This window comes from Calidris pugnax, unplaced genomic scaffold (genome assembly GCF_001431845.1).
Source record: "Calidris pugnax isolate Ruff unplaced genomic scaffold, ASM143184v1 scaffold11, whole genome shotgun sequence".
Classification (NCBI taxonomy): domain Eukaryota; kingdom Metazoa; phylum Chordata; class Aves; order Charadriiformes; family Scolopacidae; genus Calidris; species Calidris pugnax.
Genome location: NW_015090803.1, coordinates 5395029 through 5409423, shown reverse-complemented (window position 1 = coordinate 5409423; position 14395 = coordinate 5395029). Strand labels below are relative to the sequence as shown.

The following is a 14395-nucleotide window of genomic DNA, read 5'->3' as shown; positions in this document are numbered from 1 at the left end:
AAGTTGTGCTTGGGTAAAGACTGGTGGACACATGGAACTAGTTCCGTGACCTTGAGGGAAGAGAGACAGCAGGGGTTCGACTCCAATTTACATCACTGACTCCTAATGGACATTATGCCAGCGGGGGATTAGCGAGGCTATTATCTCCATCCTGCCCCCCTTTTGCTCACACCTGCCCCTGCACATGCAACTCACACACAACACAGAGCTGACACAGGAGGCAGCAGAGTTAGCTAAGGGATCCAGAATTTTCCATTACATTTCTCGTAAATATTCAGGGCTTCTTATTGCTTGCTACTGCTATTCTCGGAACACAGACTTAGTGTAGCATAGACTACATCCTCTAAAATTCAGTATCCCTGGTTTGCTTCCTCAAGAATTACTTCTGAACTAAATGCCTTGATGTTTCATTAAGTATATAATCTGGTTAGCACTGCTCATGTAATGGCAGCTTTGTGCTATTGGAGGAGCAGGAGACCACTTGTCTAAACCACTTCCTTAAATATATACAGTAGCTGGCGCATGTGACTGCTGCTGTCCATCTCTCTCTTGGAGTTTCATGGCTTTATCCAACTCAGGAAACAGCCTCCAACTGGCAGAAAAGCCAAATCTCCTACAGGTGCTCCTAGTCAGAAATTAAAAACGGCATCCTTACGTGCAACCACATTCCCAATTTTGCTGCATTGGAATGGTTAAGTACCAGCAACTTAAACGTTAAATATTAAGTTCATCACTTTTGCAGGACTGTTCCCATGTCACAAGGTAAGCACACACTTTGAACTCTTCTACTGGTTCAACAGGAAATGGATAGAAAAATCTTATCCCCAGAAATCACTGGCAATAAAAGGGTGCAATAAACATATTTTTCTTTCTATTACAAATCTGAGAGTGATATCCATACTTCTGTACATTTTTAACCCTCCTTCCAACAGCTAATGGCGTCAGAAATTGCTAGAAAGTAGGAAAATTGGATCTTCAGTAGTATTTTAAAAAGACATAATTCAGACAAGCAGACATCATGCCAAGAGGAACAAGGGGACTTACATTCAGATTCTCACAAACCGTAATGTCCATTGTAACTTCCAGTTGCAAATATCCAGTCTGACCTCTGTATAAATTCAATGCAATTTCATTTGTAAGCCGTGCAGAAAAGCAGTCTCAGTGCATTTTTGCTGCTACTCAGAGTTAGAAACATTATCAGCAGGAGGAAATTCAACAGTGTCTTTCTAAACTTGGTACCATGGTACATGGACACTAGGAATACCGCAAGGGAGATTCTTGGGGAAGACGCGGATGTCAGCAGAGTTGTGTGTTGGATGGTTTGAGAAAGAAGCAAAGCAACAGACTTCTCTCAGCCCTTGCAGCACTTGGGGAAAAAAGAGTAGGGGCAGATTAATAGGGACTTGTCTCTCACATCAAGTACTTCAGCATCTTATGTGTTTAATAACCCTGAACCAAAAATAAAAACTCCTATGTGGAAGAAGCAGATGCTGTCTGGACGGAGTAACCCAGGTGCGCTCTTATGAAAGAAGAACGTCTGATGGCAAATCTCATGGGAACATTGGGTAGGTTCCTACTTCTGGTGTTCATGTTTCACCCTTTAATTCTTGGTCAATGCCTACTAAGTAAATAGCTAGGAGGAACACCAATCTCACTGAACTGCACAGTAATAACCAGTATCTTTCCTTGGTCCTTCAAGCCTCTGTCTGCTGTATTCGAACATCCTCATGGACTATCATTTGGTGATCCTAAAAGTTAACTAGCTGTCAGGTATGACTTGACATTGTTCATCCCAATGCCCACCTTGGATCTTAGCTTTGAGTGGAGAACACCAATGAACGGCCTTGACTCGCTGTGTCTGGTGTCTCCCCTTCAGCCTGAAGTAACCCCTTTGCCCCCCAGACTCCCACCTGCCGGTCCACCTAATCTTACTGCCTTGGCAAGGTGAAGTACTCAGCAGGACCAGTTGCCCCTGTCTAGAAGAATATGTTCTATAATCCATTATAACCAACCTTGACGGTGATTTACAATATCTTTTAAATCATACCGGTAGCTTTGTAGAGGTATGGTGAGAAACAACTCCCCTTGACAGGAAAATGTGCAACGCGTTTGCCCCGGCAGCCGTGAGGACATCCCGAGATCTGCTAACCTATGCAGGCACCTGAGGTACCCGGGTTCATTAATACTGTATGCCCATGCTCTCAAATTACCATTTGCAGGAATGATACCTTAAAGCATATATGTGACCCCGCACGGTGTAACAGATTGGAGAGACGCAAATGAGACACTCCGTGGCTATTCTTGCCCCTCCCTCCCTCCAAGGCAAAGAAAATCTATTTAAATGAAAACAACCCCTGAAAAATGATACTGTTTTTTCCCCGCTGTACCTGGCAGACACGAGAAAAAAAAAGCATGTTTTGAGAAAGGTAAAGAAACTACTTCAGTTTTGTTAAAAGTATCATTGCACAGACTTTACATCTCCAGGTCTCTGTCTGTACAGATAATGTAATATTCGCTTAGAGATTAAACCACACTTAAAAAAATTCTAGGACCCAAACCATATTTGACAACCAAACAGGGATATGAGTGACATCAGCACAAAAAAAATATGGCTGTAGACCAGATGTTCCTTATTAACATGTTCCTGACCCATCATAGGCTATTGCAAGCAGAAAAAGCCTTTTTTTTTTTGCTATTGCACAAGGACACTTGGGTTTTAAGACCATTATTCAGTACTTTGATTTTCACTGTACACTGACAAAGTCATGTATTAAATATAGTCCCTGAAATCTTTCTTTCCCCCATCTGGTATGGTTTGCGTAACTAGAGACCACTCACTAAATTGAGGAGTTCAGGACTTATCAGTAAGCTCGTATTCACTTACCAGACACTGCAGTATGAAAATGAAAAAGATGAAATTAATTACTACCTTGAGAATCCCCAACTGTATTAGAACTGAAAAGAAAATTCATAGTGCTGTTCTACCAATTCCATAGGCACACTGTTACTCTTTGCAATTTATAGAAAATTACAAGAACCATCCAGCTATCATCCTTGATACACTTGTGTAGAAAAAGCTTAAATAAAGTGTTTATAGGAGAAAGCATAGAGCTGAGTTAGAAAAAGCATATTCCATTCTTGTTTGTGCTATTATCAGTATTGATCCGAAAGGCTGGGCTGATACACTGATTCCTTGTTTCCCGCTTTCTTTAAATTGCTGCCACCGAGAAAACCTGCTTATTTCTCCGTTGAGCCTGGAAGCACCAAGAATGTTGCTAAACAGATTCACACATTTCTTGTTAGTTAACTGGCTTGTTTATCTGCAATTTTGATCTTTGTTAACACTCTTTCATTTATGGAATTACTGAAATTTGGCAAAAAGACTCTGCAAAGATAGAATTTTGAACATTTTTTTATAGTCTCTTTTCCCTCAATTACTTTTCTATGTATTAACTCTCTTCTTTGGACTGAGTCAGAAGAAACCTTCAGTGCATTTTGCACGTATGTACTGAAAACATTTTAGCCCAAGCTGTGTTATCACTTAAACTGCTGAGATCAGACTGCACTAGCACCCTTTACTAACTACAGGTACAAAATGCATTACTGTAAGTCAGACCATGTACATTTTTTCCCCCAAATTATTTAAATGTTTTTAGAGACCACAGCTTAGTATCACAAGTAATTTATTTAGAAACCTAAGCCTCATTGAACATCAGTTTTACCACTGATGCAAAAGCAAAGTACGGCTTGGTTCATTTTCCCATCCTTCATTTGGTTATGGAAAGGTTAACATAAAGGAGATGAAAACACTTTTTCCACTGACATTTTTATTAAAAAAGAAACAAACATAATTCCAAATGCATAATGAGCTGCTGAATAGGACACAATTTTTCTTATCAGTGCTATCTCCTTAGATGGGTGGTCAAGAGCAAAATTAATCAATTTAAAGCCCAAAAGAATTGTCAACACCCTCTCCTGCAAAAGCCAAGATGACAAATTCTCAGTGTTTTTGTAAATTGATTATATGCACACATCCTCCCTGCACTGATAAGAAGACATTTTGCCATAATCTCCATGTTGTATTTTCTTAGCTATTCAGAAAATACCCTAATGTTTTCACACGCTGAGAACTCAGTTTGGACTAATTGCGTGGCATGCTCTAGGTAGCCATACAGTTTGTATTCTCAGCTGCATGTCAACTGCCTAAGAAAGTACAAAGGGAAATAATAATAATTATAATTATAATAACAATAACAATAACTTTCAAAGCCCCTTTCTCCCACCATGCGAAGAGCACTTAAAGAGACAGCATTAACCTCACCTTGTATCTGGGAAGCAAGGGGAGATGCAGGGCTGAGGAGCCACCTAAAGCACAACTCAAGAATTCTCGATCGCAAACCCTTGGTTTTGGGGGGCAGCCTCTGGTTACATCTGGTCTCCCCCAGAGCAGGAAGTTAAAGCCTAGCTTCATAGACTCCTGTGGGCATCTGTCACTAACTTTGTCTGTGAAACGCCCATGCAAAGGGAAGTGGCAGCTGACTCTCATGCCGGTTCTAACTTTGCAGACTCATTTCCCACCTTGTCCAAATGGCCAAAACACTGTGCACACACCTAACGTGGGGATGCTGAGGTTTCCACACCTCTACACGTGTTTCTTTTTTACCTTCCTCGCTGCTCTACCTCTGCCCTGGCACTGGGAACTCCTCCTCACCATACGCGCGGTGTGAGATGGAAGGGGACTTTTGCCTATCTGCTGAGCCCCACGCAAGGGCAGGGTGGCACGGGCTCTCCCCCAGCATCACTCCCACAGTGTGCGGTGCTGCAAGATCTCACCGCGGCCAGCGGTGCCCTAAGAGGAGAAAAATATTCCAGTTTAAGCTCTCTGGGACAGAAGTGGGAATTCACAACGATGAGCCCTGTTCTGCTCATCCCATTTCACAGCCGGGTGTAGAAAACGAAGCGTCACCGGTTGCCTGTCTCCTACGGGAGGGTCAGGTCCAAAAGCACGTCCCAAGCACAACTGCCAGCCCTTGCACGAGGATTGTGCTGCTGCCTTCTGAGAGCGTTCACTACAGCACAACAGGGAACGGAGCAAGAAGCAGACACAAAGCTAAAACCACACCTCCCTCTCTCGATTTTCTGGAGTTTTGTGACATAATCGGGAAATAATAGTTTTTAATGTACTCTAATAACTGAAGCAGCTTAAGCGCTTTCTTATATTTCAGAATAACTGGCTACACTTTCTAAATACTTGTTTTTTTCCTCTAGTGACATATTGTTCACGTCTTTGGTTCTTGTTTTTTAAAGCATTTTCTGAATTCTTTTAAAGTGACATAGAGAGAACAGATTAAACTCCCCTTCATAAAAGATATTTTTTTCAGCATATAAAATGTTGATGTCTTTTGTCTTCCCAGATGGAAAAGAAGACTTTAACCATTTAATAACTAGCAAAAGTTGTGACTGGAAAAGACTCCATGTGCTACTATAAACTGCAATCTGATTTGAACAGCATATTATTGAGATTACTACAAATTTCAGGGACTAACAAAAATACCAACTGCAACAATCAAGACTCCTCATGAACACCTGCTTAGGGACTTAATTTTGCTTTAATGGGTTATTACCAAGGCTTCTCTAACAAACTCCCTTGTTCCCCCCAAAATCAATTCTGGATCAATAGAGACACACATGCCCTATGTAGAGCCTTCTGTTCTTAGGACAGGATTAAAAGATTCGTTAGTTTTACGATAGCTTGGTTAAAAGATGGAAATTAAAAAAAAAATAATAGAGAAGATGCACATGTCCCACACAGTTTAGATCTCTTCTGCTTAACAAACTCAGCATTTGCGAAGGTTTGACAGAAGGGAGGCAACTTCTTATTGATTATCACAGTAATAAGGCTCTAAAGAATCCCAAAGCAGGTTGCTCAGTCTCCATGAATGATCAATTAAAAAGCCTGCTTGGGAGCCGGCTTCCACCAAAATTCACTGCCGTTACTTAGTGAAACTGAGGTAGTAGAAAACAAGGGCAGACAAGCAGTTTTTAAAAATAACTCTGTATTTTCTCAACCAAACAAGTACAAAAACTTTAAATTGAGCCGATAGCAGCTGAGTACTGAAATAACTTAAAGCTCTATTCCAGATATATAAATTATTATTTATAACCTTTAAAATGATGAAAAATTTATTCCTTCACTGAATTTGCAATAGCAAGTCTTTGTTTTCTCTAGAGTTAATCCAGAGTACTATTTTTTAAATCAAAAATAAGGCATGAGAAAAGTCAAAAAAGAGTTGTAAATTCATTAGTTAAAACCCAACAGAAGATAGCTAGCCTTAAAAGGCATTTAAAATGCTGCACAATACAAAAACATGCATTATCCACAACTACATTTAGCCTACAATTTGATCATGTGCTTACAGCTTCCTAGAACAGGATTTTAATATTTCCTTTATTATGAAATACAATGCTGTTCAAAGTATACAATTAAGACATTTTTCTACCAAACATACAGATTTATTGCACCAAGTGCTAAGAAATACTGGCTGCACGAAGGAAGATACTCTAATTTTCCATGTAGTTAATTAGATGAAACAATCTACTTTTTACTACAAAGCCACTTTGAAAGTAGTAAATTGTGTTTTCTCTATCTACCTAGTTACATCGGATTCATCTGGGGTTTGGATAACTGTAGACAGAAAATCTGGTCTTAATAAAAGAAGGACATTCTGTCGGCACAACAGGCTGCGTATTTTTATTCTTTAATAATGCGATTTTGAAGAAACACAGAGAACCTATACTCTGTATGCGTCAGTTTGCTTGTCTGAGTTCAAAACAAATAACAACGAAAACATTTCCAAGTGTTTGTTGGTATTTGGGGCTCTTTTTGAATCTGCTTTGCTTACTTGAAAGAAAAAGAATAAATTGTAAAAACAGGCAATGATTTAACCCTGAGGGAGCAGATATTGCACTCTGATTATGTCTCACAAACATATTGATTAGATCAACTTTTTGGATGGAGAAAATGCAGAATAGTCTTTCTTGCACGGATATATCCTTGAATTTTCAGTCTTTTTTGCTTTGCATAATCAGAAACTACAGATTTTCACTTAGAAGACAGTGAGTCTATTAAACGTAATCATTTTCCCATACATATTTACAGTTCTATTTTCAAAATATTTTGCCCGAGTTGCTGAGTAAACAGAGTTCACATTTACTGATAACAGGGACTCACACGAATTGTTTGTATGTAACCAGAAACACAGCTTTAAGATCCAGAATATATAATGACGACATTTCAGTAGAGAAACTTTCTTATCTAGCTCACCGGTGAACAGCAAATGAACTTAATAGCCCCGGAAGGCAGAAAACAAGCAATATATTTGCAAATGTCTTTTATAAATTAAGAAAAAGTGCTTGGAAATCCTCACTGCTCACAGAAAAACCTTACAATCACCTAGCAACCTATGTTACTGCTGCTTTCAATTTTGAACAGGCAGCCTTCACATTCAAAGATGTATCTGAGCCAACTGATGCAACTGTAAGTTTAACACAAAACAAAAAACAAAAACAGAGATAATTTTTCGTTGTTATTTAAATAAATTGCCCCTACCTTTCTTCTGAGAGTACGATGGCGACTGCACTTGAGAAAAAGTAGGTTTTTCTTCGGTGAAATATTCAGGTTGGTTGTACTGATTCAGGGCCATGTCCATGTCAGAGTACTCGCTTTTAAACACGTTTCCAGGGTAACTACAGGTATAAGGCTGATTCACCGCCCAGGCCTGTTCCATATATATGTTGTTACTGTGCAGGACCTGAGCATCACAACTGCTGTAACCCTGATTCTCTTCGATATAGGTGCAATAATCAGTGGACTGCATGTAGCAATTGCTACCGGCAGCTGGGTGCACTTCATATATTTCTTGCATACAGTAGTTCATTTTGTTACCCTATCTCAGCTTCTACTTTACGCACACACACACATGCATACACAGGCAGGCATGCATACACATGGACCGGGAGAGGAGCGATGAATATACACCAACAAAGTCGACTGCAAAACAGCCCCTTTTACTTTGGAGCGGCACCTGATGTGCTAAAATCCTATTTATATTGGGACGGCTTGTGAACTCCCCTGCCAGTCAAACATATTGGGAAGCAGATTTATGACAGTCAAAGGTCTTAATCTGTGACTGTAAGTTAATTCCAAGGGAAGATGGCAGGCAGGTAGCGATGACCACCAGACAAAGAAGCCACGTCCCGACAACCCTCCTGTTCCCCCATTTGTCTGGAATAATCATTTTATAAACCATTTCCAGCCTTTTCCAATATGATTAGAAAATGATTACTAGGGCGAGGACACAGTTATGTCACTGTAGTTGTCAACTTAAGTGTGAAGCATTATAAAGACTGCTTAAGAACCCCCAGAGGGGATACGCTGAAAATCCTAAAATCAATAATCCTGTTTTTCAGCATTAAACCATAGAAAATCCAATAGTGCTGTGTTGATGACCCAAACAGTAGTCTAGTTTTACAAAATTTAGCAACTTAATCTGTCATCAGCTTTATTGATTTTGTTTTACAGAATTACATGCATGAATCTCCCCAGCCTTCCACACACACACAATCCTCCCCACTGCCTGGTAATGCATTTACGGGAAAGCAGCTTTTCTAAACTTCAGTGATTTGGGGAGGTAATTTCTATTGAGTTCAACAGGTGGGAAACTTCAAAATAATATAATCAGCGAACACTGCTTAAATATTATCAATAAGCTAATTGTCTTGCTATTCTGCTTTGTTATCTTTTATGTTTCACTAATTAAGTACTTTTGGAAGTGTATCTTTTTCAACAACAGACCGAGTGGCGTAAGGAGGGGTTTTTGTTCGTTTTGGCTCACCTATGAGATATGAACATCTCAATGCCACTACAACAAAAACTATATGATCTTATAATTGCTTCACGCACACTAAACCTCAATACAGTTAATACACCTTGTTCAATCAGCCATTTTTTTTTGATCTAAAAGAAATTATTTTATTTTTTATTTCTATTAGCTGCTATTTGTTTTTCACTAGGCAAAATACGTTTTCTCTTTACAGCACAGTTAAATACGGCAAAACTTGCTAAGTCAGTAACAAGACGGTATCCCTCTTTAATGTCTGTTCTTCTTATTAGGAAGCAGAGCTATTACTGATTTGATAATGAGGTCTTATTTTTCTTATTTCACTCACTTTAACCAATCTACAGGATCCCAAAACTACCATGTAGGTTAGCCCTTTTTCATCTAGGCTCTGAAGTAGACATCTGAGAACCTTGATGACAGTCCCCAAAAGTTCAGTGAAATAGGAAACAACTGGGCATGACATGTACGTATTTCTCCCTACCTGATATTGTTTAATGTTTCAGTCTAAGAACCGACAGAGGAAACATTCTCCCTCCCAACATACAACAGTAACTAATCTATCTAAATATAACGCCTTACCAATTGCCATCTAATGTGCAGGCTAACAGAATTTGGGATCAGTGCTTCTGAGAAACAGAGAAGTTAAAACTCATGCTTGGATTTTTAATTTTTTTCCCTCTAACTATAAAAGAAGCATCTTTAACACTTTAACATCTTTAACACATTTCTTATTAACCTGCTTAGAAAATAGTAATACACTTCGTAAGTCAAAATAAACTCTATCAATTATACTGAAGTTAATGGAGTTGCTTCCGAAACGAACCTCGTCTGATAAAACCCTGGCAATTTAACATCAAGCATGAATAGTTACTGAAATTCCAGAAGTAAAACACAAATGAACCCTCGTTCTCCATGTTGTTTTTACCGAAGATCTAACTCAACAAATAGCATTGTGAAATACGATGTGAAAAAGCACACAATGAAGTTAATTTTCATTTTAGCTGAGGCCCATGATCTAGTTTTTACGAGCAGTGATTTTGTCTGTGACAAAAAGCATGTCTTAGGCAAGATCTGATTTTTTCAAGAATGGATGTTCAGCACTTCATAAAAACATGTCCGTGTTTCCCAAGAAACTCTACAGTATTTACAGAGAAACCCCCAAACCATACCCATTTATGTGCTCGGTTGGTGATACCGTAGTATGTACAAACGTCACACGTACAACCTGCCGCGCTTACTTCCCCGTGCTCCCCAGAAAGAAAACATTCCACAAGTGCAACGCGGGGGTTGTTCATTTACCACAAAAGGATCTCCTGTACAGCTACCAGGAATTTATGCCAGAGCTTGCACAGAGGGCAGGCTGTATCTTACAGGTGAGCGGAGCAGAATACCTAGATATTTTTACACTACCCAGGAAAGCTTCGAGGAACTAGGCTTTAAATTCTTAGGGGGAATTTTTCCCCTATGTGGATTTGTTTTGCTAAATGAGAAAAAATTCTTACAAATTTTCTCTTCTGTTGTTCTTCTCTCCCCTCCCCGATTTGATTTAGGTTTATTACTCAAAAACTAAACAGAATTGAGACCACATGTAGGCAGAGCTGTCCCAGTCAGGATGGCACCCGAGGATACGGTATCTTGAAGTAGCACAGTCTGTGACTTACTTTCTCTTCCAATCCCACCAGTATTTTTTATTTTCTACCGCTATGTCAATAATTCAGTAATGCTTAGAAACGTGCCATGTATACGTCTTTGTCAGAACTACTGTAATAATGCCAGGAAATTAAATTATACCAAACTGTGAAGAACAAGGAGAAAAAGAAAAATGGATGAGAACCTTTTCTGAAAAAAAATAAAAAACTATAAACGCTGCCAGGGAATGGGGACTCCTTACCTGTAACGTGCTAACATTAAAGAGGTTTATAGCACTGCAGATTGTTGTTCCCTTGGAAACAAATCAGTCCAAAAAACACCACAAAGATTTAACATCCCTATTAAAAATGAAATATTCCTAAAATATTTTCATTTTAATCTCTTAGGGTCCACTCCTGCATGTCCCTTTCATGTATCACTTTGAATTAAATCACCATTAAATAAAAGACAGTCAGATGGGGTCTTTATCAAAAAACTGAGAGTAGAAAATAGTAACAACTTTTCTTTGTCTTGTATTCTGACTTGAATATTAGAGTCTTTAAATCACATCATGTTGAGCTTTCATTGCCTCCAGCAATGTAGTACCACACTTGGAATTTTATTAGTTCACAAGGGTCTGATTATGCGAACACATGGAAATTAATCACTAGCAGAATAAAATCTCTGGTACGAGCAAAGAGGCCAGTGATAAAACAGAAACTTTGATACTGCAGCTGAAGAGTACCTGAATTTTGAACCCTTCACAGTCTGAGGCGTCAGATCATTGTATTAAAAAAGGTAGAAATTACTCACAGAACAGGAGTCACAAACGCCCCCAAAGTCTTTGAAATACTCACCCTGGTGTAAATCAGAAGTAAGTGTAGTGTAGTCAGTGATGTTACACTGGGTGGGCAGAAGTCAGGCCGAAAATGCCTGAAAGGAGGTGTCTGCAGGAGAGATTGCTCTGCACTAGACCCTGCAGCTCTTTATCGACTCCTGTTTTAAAAACTCTGACTAAAACTTTCAATTACGAAGAATCAAATGCCCCACTAAGCTGCACTTCTCTTGTGACTTAACTCAGTCACAAAAATCGCCAAAATGAACCCACAGAAATTTTAAGGCGAGACAGTATTCCTGTGGGTGATCCTCCCGCCGGAACACCCCAACCGAGATCCCTCACACACAAAAAAGGTGCTGTTCAGCGCAATCCACTCCTGTTGCCCACCTCTACCACCTGGGGGAATGTGCAGGTGAATTACCTGCAAAAGTCGTATTTTCCTCACCATCCCCAAACTCTGCACCCTTGGTCTCGAGTCCTGGCTGTCTCCGAGCTGCAGGCAGGGCCCCTGTGTGCCACTTGGGAAAGACTCAGCAGGGTCAGTACGTGGGAAGTCCTGCAGAGCCTTCACAGCAGACAAGGATCTTACGCGGGTCGTGTTCACACTTTATGCATACAAATGAATAGAAATCCAGCATTTGGTCAAAAAGGTTTGCACAGTTGAACATGTAGTTGCAAGATTAAACATACCTTTCTAAACTCCTAACAGTAATGTACACTTGTGTTATCAGCTCCTACTTATTTTTACGTGTTACAAAATAACTGTTATATATCCTATTGATAGATTTTCTTCTTGACTGCATTCTCTCACCCACCTCAGATGAAGGTTATGGGGAAAAAAAAACCCTAGATCACTGCTCTTCAAGGAGAAGATAAATCTGCACTTTCATGACTCACACCACATAACATGGGACACATCACAGACAGTCCCTAGCTTTCTCTATCAGAAAGAAAATATACTGAAAACTAGAAAAGCTTTCGAGCAGAAGTACTAATGTGGCTTTTGCAACACACATAATTTGTCAAATACTGCTTTCTCCGTGCACACATGATGAGTTACCACCTCTCTTTAATGTATATATTTGCACTACCTTACTCATTCACATTACATACTACAATCAGAGACTCAAAACAGGCCCTCAAAAATATGACTGTACAAACTTACTGTTTGGGGAATCTTAGTATCAGCTTATCACATCAGTTCTGACCCCCAGGGGTCTTAGTGCTATAAATTAAACTAAGAAAACCTCAAACATCAGAATCCAAAATAACACTGAGCACTTAGAAGAACAGAAAATTAACTCCGTATAGTACTTATCTTATTTTAAAAACTCTACTTGTGAATAAATCACAAAGTATGTAGAATTATGGAATTCTAGTGCTGTAAAGTTACAATAGCATTTGACAGTTGCTAGAGTGTGTCTCAGTGGAATCAAAGACATTAAGAATTGTCATTTTGTCTACACTATATGTACTACAGCAAGTGACACAGTTGAGGGAAAAAGAGCTAAAACTTTCTGGCATCAAATCATGTCTTAGGGTTTGCAACAGACACAACCAGCTTCCAACTAGCTGCCCCTGGTTTCAACCTGAGGAAAATCTTACACAATAGCACATCTCTTCTCTCAACATGTATTAAGTTAGTTCTTTCTTTAAAATTGCTTCTCTCACAAAACCTGCTGTACCTCGGTTATGACATGTCACTAGATTTGTATGTGACTCATAAAACGCCAGTGTGATGTGCCTTTTATTGAAACACTTCAGACTCATTAGTCTGTTTGGGTAACAAAGAATGTCATAGTTTATATTTAAATGTTCAGATTCACTACAAATCCAGTTCTCCCTGAAAATATTTGACACCTTGAATAAATTTGGTTAAAAGAGAATGGAGGTTGCTCTCTCACAATCAAGACGCTTCCAGGGTTTGTGCTTGCTCTCTTGCATGAGTTCCTTGCACGATTGGCAACACACAGGGTAGCCCATGGTCTGTCTGAGAGCATTTGCTCCTTGGGGGGGTTTGCCAACAAACTGGCTAACAAAATTCTTGACTGGTGTTCGACAAATTTTGAGATGGTCTCTGAGCAAATATTGCTAAGAGTAATTATAGACCTGTGACCCAGACAACCCAATATGTTAAGTCTCCCCATATCTCATAATTGAAGACCCTGTTAGCAGACATCAGTTAATTACACTGCTAATCTCTTGAGAAAGTAACTGCCAATACTTGGAACATGCACCTTTTCTGAGTCACTCCCTACCCCAACTCCACACGAAAACTTCAAGGTAAAAAGTTCCATTTGTTCAAAAATAAAACTAAGCAGAAAGTCAGCTAATGTAGCTTGACACAACGTAATTAAGAGTCTCTGGGGTGGGACTGTCTGGGTTTGGCAGCCTCCTCACAGCCTTTAGTAAGACGTTAAAGCGATCAACACCTGACATCTGTTAGCAAAGAGGCATTCTGAGGTAAAGAGCAACTAAATCTAAAGAAATCAGGTACTTAGACCAGTTTAACTTTTTCATGAGGTGATATCCTGCCTGACACTGTAATCTTTCTTCCTGGAGTGATGCAAGACTTAAGTAAAAGAAAACAACTTGTGGTCCCTCCCTCCCAATATCCACTAATTATTTTTTAGGCAAAGAACAATGAAGACCTATTTATCCCAGTTTAAAAAGGAACAAAAATAACTTAAGCACTAAATTTGTGCTAATACCTAAGCAACTGTGATTCCTAAAAGGAATTCCTTCAATGCTGCACTGATGTGAATAAAAAATGCTACCTGAAAGAAATTGTTTAATTTTCCTAGCTACTGAGGCAAAGAATATTCATAAATGGAAGTTCTATTTATCTGAGCTCCGTATGTGCACTTACTGAAGTTTTGGGGATGGTTAAGAAAGAAGAAAAGGCAAACAACACAGTCACAGGTGAGAGATGAACACCCTGAAAGTCGTAAAAAAATGCTTTTGTTTGCCTTTGCATGTTCAATGTCTCAAGGATATACTTTATTTAAAAAGGGCAGGTTCAGAAAAT

At 39.3% G+C, this 14395-nt stretch overlaps 1 protein-coding gene across 2 annotated transcripts in view; it reads right to left on the bottom strand.

The window, feature by feature from the left end:
• Positions 1-14395, bottom strand: part of THRB (thyroid hormone receptor, beta) — a 158090-nt gene that overhangs the window by 24544 nt on the left and 119151 nt on the right. The window contains exon 1 of one of the 2 annotated variants that reach the window (XM_014937879.1): positions 7610-8078. The exons of the other annotated variant lie outside the window; for it this stretch is intronic. Within the exon in view, the coding sequence (XP_014793365.1) occupies positions 7610-7937 (328 nt within the window). The 5' untranslated portion in view covers positions 7938-8078. Of the gene's footprint in view, positions 1-7609; positions 8079-14395 lie in introns of those variants that run through there. 2 annotated transcript variants of the gene reach the window in all.